Genomic DNA, 15,300 nt, shown 5'->3' with positions numbered 1-15,300 from the left:
ATGGTTGGATTGGAAGAGAATTTTGTACCGAGCATGCACGTCCTCACCTGGCCTGATGGACTCGAGGGGCACAAACAGGTCCGCGATGGGCTTCACCTCCGGCCTGCCGCCCGGGGGAGGAGCGGCCGCGGCAACCACGCCGTTCACCGCCGAGTCGCCGGACTTCGGCTCCGCCTCCTCCGACAGGTCCACCATGACGTCGTCCCCGTTCAGGAGGTCCGGGGCGCCGCCCCCCTTCGCCCCTCCACCGCCGCCGCCGCCCCCGCCGCCGTCCCCCGCCAGGAAGTCCAGGTCCAGCGCCGCGGCCGGCTCGCGCTTGCCCGCCGCCGTCGCCGGGGGCGGCCCGAAGGAGTTCGGGGACCCCGTCGTCACTTCCGGGCCCCTGGTCAGGAGATTCATGGGCACTCGCGAGGATCTGCAACAAGAAACCACCATTATTACTGAAGGACTTGCCTTGCGTGCACATCACTTGGTGACGTGCAGAACGGACAGTATCACCACGATAAAATTCATTTCATTTTGCTATTTCAATATCTGAACCAATGTGTAATTGCGTTTGTACTAGGGATGGGTCGGTACCGGTTCTCGGTTCTCGGTTCCTACGGTTCTCAGCATTTTAACCGGCACCGAGAACCGCAGCTAAAATGTCGGTGCCGGTGCCGGTGCCGGTGCCGGTACCGGCAGTATAGCAAAACCCTTTACGAAAATAGTCCTTCACTACAACTTAACTGCAGCATGAAACGGCTCAACTCACGTTCAATTCACATATGAATTACTTTTTTAGACTTCTGTGGAATAATATTCATCTCGAACTATAAAATAAATTACACGTGAAAATATTTAATGTTCTCGTCACATCTGTAAACAAAGTACGTTTTACAATCAAAACATAACAGTTGAAGGTGCCATAGATGTATGTAGTTCATAGATGTGTGCAACTCTATAACGTGCCTCAGCAGAGATGTGAGAACAGAAAGACGCCATGTTTGTTTCAATTTGTTTTTAAAAATAGGTAGTTAATTGAGTCGTTGACACGTAAGGGTGACTGGTGTATAAAAAACAATTAAAAGTGCAAAATTTACAGAATATTTGTTTAATAGAATTAATGATTGATTTAAAATTTTCAGTAATAATTTTCGGCATTCTAAAATTTTATGCTTTTTGTGCAGTGCTAAGTGTGGCAGTAACTTACTGTGCAAACTGAATTAAATTGTAGGCAATAATTTTGATGGACAATTTAATATTTTAATTCTTTGAAAGTTCACCATCATTGTATTTATTTCCATTATTGTAACATTTTCTTTTTATTCCTATATTTTAAAGGAGGGTGTATGTAGATTTCTTGAGGTAATTACTAGATTGTTATAGTAAATTTTAGTGTTCTCTATATTATTCCAAATTAATTTTTTTATTAATACATATTACATTTTTAATAGGTTTGTGTGTTTACTGTAGCTTGAAACAGTGCTTTTTTTTTTGTAGCCAAAACAATAAATAGTTTATTACTTAAAACACCTCATAAATAATGTGTGAATAATATTTCTTTTATTGTTTAAGTCAGAACCGAGAACCGATTTTTAAGAACCGGTACCGAACCGAGAACCGGGAAAAAACAGGAATTGACCCATCACTAGTTTGTACTTTATCTCAAACTTAGTACACTACATATAATTAATATTTTTTTTTTTCGCGTACATAGTAAAAGACAATTTATGACTGTCATTTTTCATTCTCTAAAAGATTTATTATTTGCTTATAACACCCTTATTGTAAACTGTTATGGAGTGAAGTGCATCCCCCTTTAACTTATCATAGAAGAATAGTGGAGTTATGGGGGGCCTCCTCCAGAAAATCTGAATAAAAAAATAAACTCTTTAAAACCAACATGGATCTTAAATTTTGACAATGATTTTGCTTAAGACATTTGTATACTCTTTCTTTATAAATTGTTAATGGGTACAGTTCATAAATACTAACAGTCAAAATCGGTGTAATCGCGTCATTATATGAGGCAATAAAAACTTTAAAAGTTTTCTAATAGGAAATCATGGATACTGAAATGAAATCGAGATGTATCTATCAGCACTTTGAACTACTTAGTAATAACAATTTAATGCTTCCTTTTCCCATTAATGTCCCATTGTGGTAAAAAAAAAAAAAAAAAAAACAGTTAATGAATTGTTATCGCGGTAACTGCTGACACTACATACATTGGAATTTAAGAGCCCGATAGCCTGATCCGTTGAGATAGTCAGTGTCGAGTTTGAACAAGTCGTTGCCTTGTCAGTCGGCTTCAAGAGCCGGGAGAGTGAGGTCTCATTTACAGAGTCCGTCGCGCACTACGGATAGAGAGCCGGAAATTTCACAAGATTCGTCTGGCCTCAGGGAAGAATTCGAAGTCACAGGTGTGCTAAAACCATGTTTGCTCTCCAATTGGGTGATTTCGTAGTGAAAACGTAATTCTTCACGTACGATCAGTCTTTGTGGCTGCTGTTGGATGTATTGTTTCATCGTAGAATATGGAAGAAATTTTGGATGTTGCAGTTGCACTTATAGTTAGAAAAATAGGGGGGGGGGGGGGGGGGGAAGCTGGATAATGAAAATTAAAATGGGTGGCATAGGTAGTTATTTGCCCAGCTGCCCGGGCCTTCGTGCAACCCCACTGCGCCACTCACGTACTTCGTAAACTGCACTCCGGTCTTGCAGGATGCTGGTAAACTCTGTTTCAGCAACGACTCTCCAAGGGCGTCGAGATCCTCCAGAGCTTTCAATTTGCTGGTCTTCTCAAGCGATTCCTGGGGCAAGGTTGAGTTAGCACCTTCTGGAACCGAAGAGCCATTAACACTACTTCAAGTCAGTATGAAAATCAAACACCGTGGCAGTGAAACCTATTTCAGATGTTGACATAAGAGTCACGTATATTGTAACAGCTTAACAACTGGACAAAAAAAAAAAAAAAAGGAAGTAAATCATTTTAAAGGTGCTTTCTTTTTTTACCACGAACCAACTATCCATGTACGTATTAATTAATTTTAAATTTTCTGTTTAATTAGAACTGGTGTACTCAAGGTAAAGATTATTTTGAAGTGGCAATGTCATGGTCAATGATCATAAAAAAGAAACTAAGGATGAACATTCAACATGGATCACCAACACCCACCAACACTAAAGTAGAACCTTGTTTTTACATATTTCAAGAAACCAGGAAAAAAATTATGAACCGGGAAAACATAAAAAGAGAGAAATTTTTAAAAAATTATTCTCACCATGATGGAAACTATAAGCAAAAATACATCACACTAAATAAATGTCAGAGATGCTAATGGTTTTATATATGAACTAGAACTGCATTATCTCACTTTTGTGTGTGTGTGTGTGTGTGTGTGTGTATATATTCCAATCAATCTTGGAGTAATTCAAAGTTGTTTAAAGTTTAACATGAAAATTTTGGTACATAAGTAAGAGATGTGAATTTTGAAGTAATTCCCGGGTACGTAAAAATTAGGTTCTACTGTATTTTCTGACCATACCTAGTATTCCTCCAAATTGAGCTTCGCAAGACTTTCAAATACAGCAGTATGCAAACAAATCAGCAACAAGTAAATATTGTGTTTTATGATGGAATTTCTGTACACCAGAGGAAAAGGGCATCATGCCCTATTAGCCTATTACTTATAAACAGAACTGGCACAGTTAAAAACATCAAACTATTATCTTGAAAACAGTATTATCATTTAACAAAGAATTCCAATTATGTATTATGTAAAGACTTTCAAAAAAGCCTTTCCAATCACTACTGAAGAAACCTGCAAAGTTGAAACAAATCCAAAAACTTGCTGCCATGAAAAACAACAATTTTTTGACATGGAGGCACTTTACCTCCGGGGTAGAGCTCTATGTTCTGCAGCAGCTTGTGTGGTGATTGAAGCTTACCTTTCGCAGTCCCTTGCTGCTGAAGAGGAATGGGTTGGAGGATGGGCTGAGCTCTGACGAGATCGACAGAGGCCGTGGCTGCCGTAGGGATGGGGGCGATGCTGTTGAAAATATCCCCCAAGGCGTCAAAGTTGGACTGCCTGCCCGGCGACTGTGCAGACGATACGCCCACTTTACCAGCCGGCTGGCTCGCGGTGCTTTCCAGACCTTCAATGGCGACAAACATAAATCAGTCTGTTTTACTTTTTAAAAAAATCAAAGTATGGTTGCTGTCTATAATTATAGACACAAAAATACAGTGTTTTTGAAGAGGAAAAATTATTATCACGGAGGCTTACGTGAATCTTATTTTTTTTAAATAATTTGAATTGAAATTTGAAATGAATATGAGATTTTTTTGTCAAATTTTTACATACAGTGGAAATATGTTTTTCAAGCTACGCAGTAGTCCAAAGAAGAAGAAAAAAATCCCTTTCGGCATAGCATACAGGCGAGATTTTGAAGTACCTATTTCTTCCAGAAATATTTTGGAAGATGATTCTATAAACTTCTGGAACATTTTAAGAACTTAATTTATATATAATTACAAAATGATCTACATATTAAACATTTTCTGATTTTCCATGCAGCGAAAACATTGTGAATGTTTTGAACTAGATGCATCCAGCATTGAACAGCTTAGAGAGAATTATGTATTTATTAAATTTTTTTGACCTTCAAACTCTATTTTTTATCCCTTGCAATAACAAAATAGTCATATAAATATTGCTTTGGCTCAAGGTTTAAAATAATATTAAAATGGTTTAAAATAAATTTTAACAAATTTGAAACTAAGGAAACCAATTTTTTTTTTTAATTTCAACAGCTGATTTTACAGGAATAATTTGTTTCATCAAAAATTGTTTCCGCCAAAGATTTAGACAAAAGTTTATACAATAAATTATAACAGACTTGATAGTATATCTGTTAAAAAGAGTAATGATAAATGCTTTTTTACTTTCAATCCTTGTTATTTCTACCCCTTGCAGTAATTAGTTAGTTACATACAAATTTAGTTTAACAAAAGTTTTAGACAGTATTTACAACGTTCAACAAATATAAAAATAGAAATTTATCAAATTGATACACATTACAGTAAAATGAAAAAGAGAGAAAAATATATATATCATAATCACAGATATGTATAACAAAGCGATGTCACAATGCTTATCTTCTTGACATATCTGGCATGGTATAGAGTTATACCCATGTCTAATAAATTAAAAATTTTTTTTATGAAATCATTTTCAAATGAACTTAGTGTTTGTTAAAAGATAGTCCCATCGTGTATCGCAACGTGTTTACGCTTGTTTTCTTAACGGTAATAGGTGGTCCAATTTGCCTTTTGACGTCTGTTTGTAAAATAATTTATATTAAATTCTGATAAAAACGGTCAGTTTCGTGCCAGAGATGACTGAACACGGACTTGATGTGGAAAACGGCATATTTCGATGTATACGGGTTTGGGGTGGGTCATACGGACCAAATGTTTGTTATGAACCCCTCTCCATTGACCCTAATCGGCGGGTGTGGTAAACAGCGAGCTAGCGGACAGCGACTGACCCAGGTGGGCCATCTGCGAGGTCAGCAACGCCTCCGGGACGGGAGGCAGCTTCTCCTCGCTGGGCGTGCTCAGGTCCAGCAGGGAGGGGGAGGCGCGACCGGGGAGCGAAGACGGCCCCTGCAGGGTCTTCCCCTTCACCATGACGTCCGTGTACTTCTCGAACACTTGGGTCAGCTCGTCGCTCGCGTTGAGCACTTCGCCTGGAATGTGTGGCAGCAACCGGGTCGTTACCACAACGCCGAAATACCACAACGCCGAATACCATAACGCCGAATGTCAAAATTGACCTCAACGCAGACAGCTAGAAAACTGATGTGTACCACAACACCGAAAAATTATTTTGCAGGGAAGGGGGGGCCACAGGAGCAAAATGAAAAACAACTGAATGAATTTGTGTGCTAACCTTACTAACGTAACCTTTGTGGCAGTCCTGCAATTACATTTTTCGGCGTTGTGGTGCGTCCCCGCAACAACCATGTCACAGGCTGACGTTTGCAAAGTTTCCAGAATCAAAAAATCGAAAATATACACATAAAAAACATGGGGTTTGTATTTTTTACAATCACTTGAGATACTGTCATTATTAACACAACACTTACAAGTCAATTTATTCAACAGCGGGGATCTTTACAAAACAAGTACCTACTTTTATGAATTCGAAGCTAGCATAATTAGGAATGGTTGTTTTTCCTTAATAAAAAGGTGATTAATTGTAAAGCTGAGAAATTTTCTGAATTTGGTTGCACCTAGCAAGAAAAATAACTTTTCATTTAACGCATATTATGTAGTAATAAATACTTTTATTCCATACATACTTTTATGTATTTTTCTCCTAAAAAAATGTCATTTTAATTACTTCTGTGAATTCTGAATTTGTTATATAAAATGCCACATTTCTTGAGTATTGGAAAAATATCATCAAAACACTGTGCATCGGCACAGCTCTAATAGCAGCACGATATTTTGTTACATGTATAAAATTTTATCGTCAGATACATGCTAACTGCTGTATGGTATTTGTACACAGACTGGGAAAATATTGGTGATTAAAAAGCTTTGCTTTCACAGTCAGTTACTAGAAATCTATTTGGTGACTTTCAACAGCTGGACATCACATACATTCCAAAATATTTTTTTTTGACGTAATATCGTCTTATAAATCGATGAACGCCGGCTGCACCCAGGAAAAATTGTCACGTTCCGCCTGAGCCGAGCGTGCAAGAACCGGCAAACCACCGTGTGAGAAAATCTTCTATGATATCAAACAGGTTAAGGCGGGCTTTTTAACTAATTGTCGTGATTATATTTGAACAAATTATTTTAATTACTGTGTTTTCTCGTATAATCGTCGCACATTTTATTCTAAAATCAAGTTTGAAAAGTAGGGGTGCGACGAATGTACGGAAAAAATTTTTTTTGTTAGGTAAAGTTATTCATAAAAATTAAAAACAAAACCCGTTCATGGAAAGTACGTTTATTTAAAAAAAGGTGGAGTATACAAGAGCACAGCAAACAATCTATATTAATAATTCCTTAAACAAAAACCTTTCTTCAACTTTAAATAGAAAAACCAAAACTCTAACGCGAACGCAAGCCACTTGAATCTGACGTAAACTAACGTATCGTAGTACACACCACGAAAGAATGCGGGCTATCAAATGTAGTTAACTCGGCACCTGACAGATAGCGCGTGTTGCAGCCAATCGGTGAGATATCGATATTCGACTACGTGCGCGCGCTCTATACGGGAAGTAACATAAAAAAGATGAATGATGCGCTGGCTACATTTTTATCAGCGGTACGCCGTGGCAACGCAGACAATCAGATGAAGGAAATAACGTTTAAAAACGTCTTTATAAGAAAATTTACACGTCAAACAACTTTGTATTTCCGTTTATTAAATAAATAAGTGGTAGTGACAGAAATTAAATTTTAGATTATACTACCTACACCGCGGCGACGCAGACGATCAGATAAACGAAATAAGGTTTAAAAACATCTTTATAAGAAAATTTACACGTCAAACAACTTCGTATTTTTCCGTTAATTTATTAAGTAAGTGGTAATGACCGAATAAATATTAGATTTCTACTTTAAATACATCGTTTTATACGGAAAAGATACCTACACAAAGCGCTCGGCATCTACTAGCGGGACCAAAAACATCATGCGACGTTTACACGAGAAGTTTCTTTATCCCAATTTTGACAGCCTAAAATATGGTTGCGACGATTACACGCATGCGACCATTGTGCGATAAAACACGGTAAATTTGCAAAAACTGTAAATAATATTTGAAAATTAAAAAGTATGCAATTTTTCATCGATGTTTTCTTATGGAGGTTATCACGTAAAATTATCGCCCGTAAACCGACTTTACAGACAACCCCCTTTCTTTTTTTGTTTGTAAAAACCAGGAATCAGCCGGAGGGAGAGGGGAACACACACCGAGCATGGCGTCGTCCTCCTGGGCCTCGGACGCCAGCCGGAACACGCTCGGCCGCAGCCGCTCGCAGCTCTGGTGCAGCTCCCGGATCAGCTCCAGGTCCTCGGCGGGCGTCTGGCCGGGTCGGTAGCTGTCCAGCATCTCGCCGAGCAGCCGCGCGTTGTTGTGCACCGACTCCAGCTCCGTCACCCGCCGGCTGTTGATCTCCACGCGACGCTCGTCCTGCCCGCCGAACCACAGACACTTCAAACAAGCCCCCCCGCCGGCCCCCCTCCTCCTCCCCCCCCCACCCGGGCACACGTACCGTGTGTGCAGAGCTCCGGGAAGGAAGAAAAAAAAACACACACACAGTTTCAAAACTGCCCGAGATATCAGAGCATTTAAGAATATGCTGAGGGCAAACGAATAGTACTGTTTTCGTATTTCATTTTTAAACTTTAGTTTTAAAAAGAGTGAAAATGGTTTAAAATATGTATCTCAAAATAAAATTGTAAGTTATTAAATACCTTGTAAAAATTCTTAAAAGCACCCACGGGACTTGCATTACACCTTTTTTTTATCTTCATTTCTCCACCATACAATATGGTTACCCCTTCAATCTCATAGTTGCCCTATGCACGACAAGAAGACTGCACGCCAGACCATAGCTTTACGCTTGAGAGGCAACGCCACACTAATAGCACTAGCTAGCATTGCACTTATCATTCTGCCTCACTAACAGAACTAAAGCCCTGACTAGGCGGGCTCCTTAAGAATTTTACAGTTAATAAAAAAATTAATAAAAAATAAACTTTATTGTTATTTGTACAAAATAGTTTTAGGAAACTCTGAACGAAGATGCGAATATCTATTTGCAGACAGTGGAAATACATAGTAGATATTCGCCACGACTTGATAACTCGAATCAAGTGGGTTGAGTAGAATTTCATAAACCACCTTTAAAAGAAAATTTGACATTGTGGTGTTACTTTCAAATTAAGTTTCAAGAACAGTAAAAGTTGCCATATTAATTAATTTACCTTTGCTACTCAAAACTTTATCTGTGAATGTTGTTTATTCTGGTGTATTCTGTATGGTAATACACCAAAGCAAAATATGACGTTTATTTCACTTCAAAACTATTCACATTTGAATCGAAAATGTTACTACACTGAAATCTCATTATAACGTAACTGAAAAAAACTTTTTGGTACTTAAAAATGAAAGTAGGTACTTTATACTGAAGACTGGACCTGGAATTACATTCTTTAAAGTGAGAAATCCTTTGTAGTGAGGCACTTAATAATGATAATATTCAAACACCGAAATCCCCTATTCAGACACCCCTAACAGACATAAAATGTAAACATTCACAATTTTTATTTTTTGATATTCTACCTCTGAATGCGAATAGTTTATTCATTGCTATTCACAACTATCTGTGTTAACAAATATTCGCACACCCCTAAAAATCATTCCAGCAGTAAGAATTAAGTCTTGAATACATTTTATTACTGTAAATTTTAATACGTTATAAAATAGCTGTGTTAACTAATATGACTGATAATTTAATTGAAAAATTGTGCTGTTTCTCTACTGAATTAAGTGAAAAGAATTTCTTAATGCCTACCTCTTTAACCATAGTCTTGATGAGCCGGTTCGCAGCTTGCAAGTCTTCTGGGTTTTTGCTCTGGAGCAACCTCTGCAGCAGGCGGGACTTCTCTTCGTCCTCGAAGATCGTGCTCCTAGGTCTCGGAGGCGGGGGCGTGGGGACTTCTCCCGCACTGGCGGCCGTGGGAGGGGGAAGCTCCTGCGAACCAAGCGGCCATTTTAGCATTTTAACTAGGGTTCTATGGTGAGCTGCGATAAAAGCGAAACAACATATAAACGTGAGTATAAACACTTTGTAACCCGAACAGTATGTTAATAATAATAATGCTGTAGGAAAGGCTTTGATGGAGATTAAAAACTGACGAAAACTAGCTTCTACTGCACAGCTTAGGTTCCCCCTCCCTTCTTTGCGACAGAGAATTTCCGGTACTCCCCTCTCTGTCGTATATAAAAAAGCATTCACAAAAAAAAATATATTAACACCAAAATCTTCAAATCAAGAAAATTAATTGAGCTAAAAATATAACCACACCACAAAGTCTTCAAACACAACTTATCGAAACAAGTGCAGACAAGATTTGTTTACAACATGGAACTAATAAAAAAATAATGTTCCACCCAGTATGTGTGTGTGTGTGTGTGTGTGTATATATCCATGTAGTAAACTTAAGTTACCGGTATTAAGTTCTTTGGATAGTAAAATCACTTTTCATAAGTGAAAACTGCTTGCTGTCAATCAATTACGTATCAAAGCGCAAACGAGTTATCCAGTAGTATTACGGCACGGAAAGCACATCTCAGCTGACAATACAAGACACGTGCCTCGATAATACTTCCTGGTTTCGTGAATGACCATCTGAACTACGCCAGTGCGTGGGAGACTTGTTCAGTATCTAAATCTTTAAGTTACCCTTGATCTTGACAGAGAGAACACAAAGGTGATCAATTGTGCTGCAGTGGCCGAGGCATACGGCACAAACCCCACTAGTGTTGTGTCCACACCAAGCAAGATGAGTAGAGACCGGAAAAATTCGCGGTTTCATTTCGTGATAGGCTAGAATCCAAACGTGTTTAACTTTTTGCTGCTTCAGTGATTCGATTACAGGTTGTCTGAAGAACTCTCAGCCAATGAATAATTCTCAACGAAATAAGTATCGAATCAAAAGCAATTTAGTTAATAGGTGTCACGAGTCAGTAGCCAATGAGCAGATGTAATTTGCCCGAGTGCATAGAGGATCTTGGAGTCTATCCTGTAGGTCACTGAATTCGCGAATTTTTTTGGTCCCTAAAGATGAGTCTTGCACAAGAGAGAAAAAAACTGTGACAAACATGCTCGACCGTAAGACACCCTGCCACAACGGCAGGACAGCCGGTGTGCCCCCTGGGACGCGTGCCACACGAAAGCTACGAACCCTGATGACGCCCTGCTTCCTGAGCATGTCGTACGCCTCCTTGATCTTGGGCTCGCGCGGGTACTCGGAGGTCCAGGCCAGCATGAGTCCCAGCACGCGCTGCCTGACCGGCGGCGGGGTGCGGCCGCCCAGGTACTTGGGCGACACCAGCTTGATCATCTCGTTAAGGAACCGGAACTTGCCCACCTCCGCGTGGAAGGCGGCGCCGCACTGCTTCATGCACGTGTCCAGCAGCTGGGGGGCAAAGGTCGGGGAAAATCTTTCGGCGACCGGGCCACCGCGCAGTCGCTTCGGTCACATTTTCCCCTGAGTTTTCCCTGTCTTGTCTGCCTTATCCCGTACACATCAGAATCAAAACACATATCTTGCAAAACTGACTACATGAAACTTTTTCATCCTTAATATACGGTTTGCACTGTCATTATTTAATTATTTCAATAAACACAATGTTAATAACATTGTATGTGTGAAAAATAAACCTAATATATTTGTTTGATCTAACTTAGAAATTCCACATTGAATGTGATGAGACAAAATATGTATTAGAGTGTACTTCAAATTAATGACTGGTACTATCTTGTAACTAATATATTTATTTAGTAGAGAATCAAATCGGTAGACACCATACATAAATACAAACAAGTACAACAATAATAACAAACAACAAAAGAAATATTTGATTGAAATGGGAAAACAAACAAAAAAAACACATAGACAAAGACAAAGAGGACTTGTAATCACTATTGATTGATAAATAATTATATGGAAAAATTGTCTTCTTTCCCCTCTGCCATTTTACCCCACACAATATACTTACGTGTCGAGGTTTGAATTGCCAAAATAGGTTTTACTTCTGACACGTGTCACATGAGCTGCTTTTTTTTTTTTTTTTTTTTGTCATGCTGTCCTGTCTTTTTCTATGTTTGCTCATTCAAGATTGGTCATGCTCGTGATACCTGGTGAGGTCTGCCGACAGCCCAGTGCTAATAAGAGCATGGGCGTCGCAAGGACATTTTTTTTTTGGGGGGGGGGGGGGGGGGGGACGACTTCAATTTAATTAGTTGAGGAATATCCATCCCCTGGAAAAAAAAGCGGGGGGTCCGGGAAAATTTTGGGTTTGAAGGTGCAAAAAGGTGGTTTTTAGGCATTTTTCTTTCCTAAATATTCTAATTATAGTTAGTTGCAATATATGATTTATTTTTTATAAAAAATATTTTCAGAGAAAAAATTTGTAAAAACACAGTTAACATATCTGTATTCGGTACCGGACCTGATTTTGATTTTACACGAAGATTGAATTAAAAAGTGCTCACATTACCACGATTGGACTAAATGCACCATGCGCAACATCATATGGGTTATATCACAGAAATCCATATTTTTAATATAACTACGAAACTAAATATATTATTGGAGGGGACGAGATTGAAGAATTTTATATTATTGGGGGGGACGTGTCCCCCGGTTGCGACGCCCATGCTCAGAGGCGCCGGAACGGACACTCACGTTGAGGGCCTGCAGCGCCTCCCACTCGAGCTGCGACTGAATGCGGGCGGCGAGCGCCCTCGTCGCCGCGTGGCAGCACGGGGGCTCCTTCAGCAGCAGGTTGCACAGCTCCACCACCGCCGCAAAGTCCGTGACGTGGTTCCGCGGGTTCGTCGCCCTGGCTGCCGACACAGGCCCGATCCCCCCCTCGAGTTCTCCCAGGTTCTCTCGTCCCAGTGAAAATGTTCCCCTTGTCTTATCGGTTTAAACATCATCATCATTTACCAAATCACATATTCAACAAACGTTTATATAACATGCAGAATATTTTATAAGATAATTTCCCAGTATTCACTATCAATCACTAAAATATAAATTTTAAAAGCACATATAAAAATTGTATTTGAATATATAGCCTTTATTTCATTCAGTAAAAATATTGTCGCATGGTGCCCATGCATCGTAAAATTTCTCTCTCATAATTTTTTTATAATGTGCCTAAAGAAGTATAACTTTAACAAAGTGAAAGACTGGTTAGATTAGGTCAGCTACATTGAAAAATCTTTGGAATTGAGGGGGGGGGGGGGCATGAAGTAGGGGGGGTTAATAGTTTTTAATCTTACAATTTATCTTGACTTCATGGCCCTGCACACTTCCAAGGTTCTAAAAATCCAGTAGTAATTTCTAAAAGCTGTTTCGGAGAAAATCAAGGTACATGATATTAGTGCTCAAAAATACCATTTTTAGATTATTTTGCTTTTCTGCAGTAATTCCCTTTCCTTCAATGTTATCAAATGTGTTTTTATTCCCAAGGATTTGCCGAATGTACCAGAAGCGCTTCTCTACACATTTACTTAATTCTTATCACTTTAAAGAGGTTGTTGTTAAAAAAAAATTATATATTACAGTATCTACTGCAATTAAAATATGCCCATTAAAAAAGTAAAAATGCCAAAATATCAGAGTTATGGGGTATGAGGGTTTGGAAAAGTGAATTTGTCTTGAATGCAAAAACCAGTTTGGGAAAATATTGAGCACAGAGATGCATGGAAACAAAGGAAAACAAATATTTTAGGGAATGCTTTTTTTTTTAATCCTTACCTTCTTTCTAATCAATGTGTAAAACAGCAATGTGAAATTCTGTTATTTCACTAGTTGCGGCATTATCATTTTTCGGTACCAGTAGCATGTTCATACCAGGGTATAACTTTTGCCATTTTGAATTCTTGGAACACGATGTTTGCATGTGGTTTTAAATCAGAAATAGCTTTTTATTTTAAGTTCCTAACATTTTTCCTAATCATTCTATAAAACATAATTGCCATAACGTATGTAGTTTCCCAGTAGTTTACCGTGTTATAGGACTACTAAATACGCTCTGTAAACTCTGTAAACATAGATGGAAGCAACCATGCCAACTGTAGTAGTATTTGTGCCACGAAGTAATATAAGGAATCTGATAAGCACTGTTGTAAACTTTAATTAATTTATTTATTTTTTAATTTTTTTTAATACATTGTACACAATAATTTTTCACTGTGACAAGTTATCACTGTGATTGGGAGCAGACAGGAAGGTAAGGGAAAATGCAACCTCCACGCTTGTAAGACCTATAATGGATTATGGAGCAGTTATCTGGGATTTCTCCCAAGTGTCTGAGGTAAGGGAGTTGAAGAAGGAGCAGTATTAGAGCAGTAAGGTGGGTAATGGGTATATGGAGGAGAAGGAAAGAGCAAAAGAGGGAAATGCACAGTCTGACAGAAATGATTAAGGAGTTTTAGGTGAGAAGCATTACAGGGCAAGAGATGGGTGGAAAGGTGTTTCAAGGTGATGGGGTGAGGTGGGGAATGGGGGCAAATGGAAACTAGGGTACACAGAAGTGGGTTTATAAAGGATGGAAGCTCTAGATGGAATGAAGATGAACGGAAAACGCCCTCCTTGTGTGGAAAGGGAGATGTGGAACGGGCTGGAGAAAGGAATGCTGGAGGTGAGAGATGCACAGAACCTGCTTTTTGCGTTACTTGATAGTAGCTGCTACTTGATCCGATTGTTCTCCAGAGATCCTTTGGTACATAGCTTAGCCTCGACTGTTTTCGACAAGAGAGGGAATTTTTAATGTCAGTACGTTACGGTCGGGTCAAAACTGATTTCCACCTTAAATGCTTTTCCATTTCAAGCTAATATTAAATAATATTGTGCATTGATATATTATTTTGAAGACCGACTGCACAATAGGGCACCGCCAGGATTAAGTACAAAATCTGTAAGTATGAACAAAGTCAACAAAATTACATACAAAAGACTAGAACTTACATATTAATGATTCAACTGTTAAAGTCCGGTCATCCATAATTCACCTCCACGTTTTGTATCAAAACACCAAACAATAACCTGACAATAACCAAACAAATATAAACTTCAACGAAGTAAAAACATCCCAAGAAATTCCATGGAAATTTGTCACAACATGACAACAACGACCAACTACAGAAAACAAACTTCAAATACAATATTAAATTCTATGATGTTTTGAAGATTGATATTTCTCCTAGCAGGCGGGGTAGTGTAGTGTAGTGCAGACAAAAATATTACTTGCTAATATTTAAAAAATTTAATAATTAGATCAAAAAGAAAATTCCGATGGAAAGTGTGACAATGGAAGGATTAAAAAGGCAAACTAGGAGAATCAGTAAAGTAATACTGTAAAGTAATATAAGAAACTGCCTGCACTACCTGCACTTAGGACACAGCATGGAGACAGCATGGATTTCGAAGGGGATATTCGTGTGAGACTCAGCTGGCTGGACTGTTGGAGGAGCTGGTGAAGGGGG

General features: G+C 38.8%; 1 protein-coding gene across 4 annotated transcripts in view; it reads right to left on the bottom strand.

Moving 5' to 3' along the window:
• The window catches only part of LOC134539873 (ADP-ribosylation factor-binding protein GGA2), a 31,710-nt gene extending 16,694 nt beyond the window's left edge, over positions 1-15,016 (bottom strand). The window contains exons 1-9 of one of the 4 annotated variants that reach the window (XM_063382219.1): positions 14,783-15,016; positions 12,491-12,651; positions 10,985-11,218; positions 9,592-9,771; positions 7,985-8,204; positions 5,536-5,736; positions 3,934-4,140; positions 2,680-2,818; positions 48-415 (exon numbers count right to left, since the gene is read on the bottom strand). In XM_063382219.1, coding sequence (XP_063238289.1) covers positions 48-415; positions 2,680-2,818; positions 3,934-4,140; positions 5,536-5,736; positions 7,985-8,204; positions 9,592-9,771; positions 10,985-11,218; positions 12,491-12,651; positions 14,783-14,819 — 1,747 coding nt within the window. In that variant the 5' untranslated portion in view covers positions 14,820-15,016. Of the gene's footprint in view, positions 1-47; positions 416-2,679; positions 2,822-3,933; positions 4,141-5,535; positions 5,737-7,984; positions 8,205-9,591; positions 9,772-10,984; positions 11,219-12,490; positions 12,652-14,782 lie in introns of all 4 variants that reach the window. The other 3 variants (XM_063382220.1, XM_063382218.1, XM_063382221.1) reach the window with 3 other exon arrangements.
• Positions 15,017-15,300: the final 284 nt, after the last annotated feature.

Source organism: Bacillus rossius, chromosome 16 (genome assembly GCF_032445375.1).
Source record: "Bacillus rossius redtenbacheri isolate Brsri chromosome 16, Brsri_v3, whole genome shotgun sequence".
Lineage (NCBI taxonomy): Eukaryota > Metazoa > Arthropoda > Insecta > Phasmatodea > Bacillidae > Bacillus > Bacillus rossius.
This window is presented reverse-complemented; position numbering and strand designations above follow the sequence as displayed.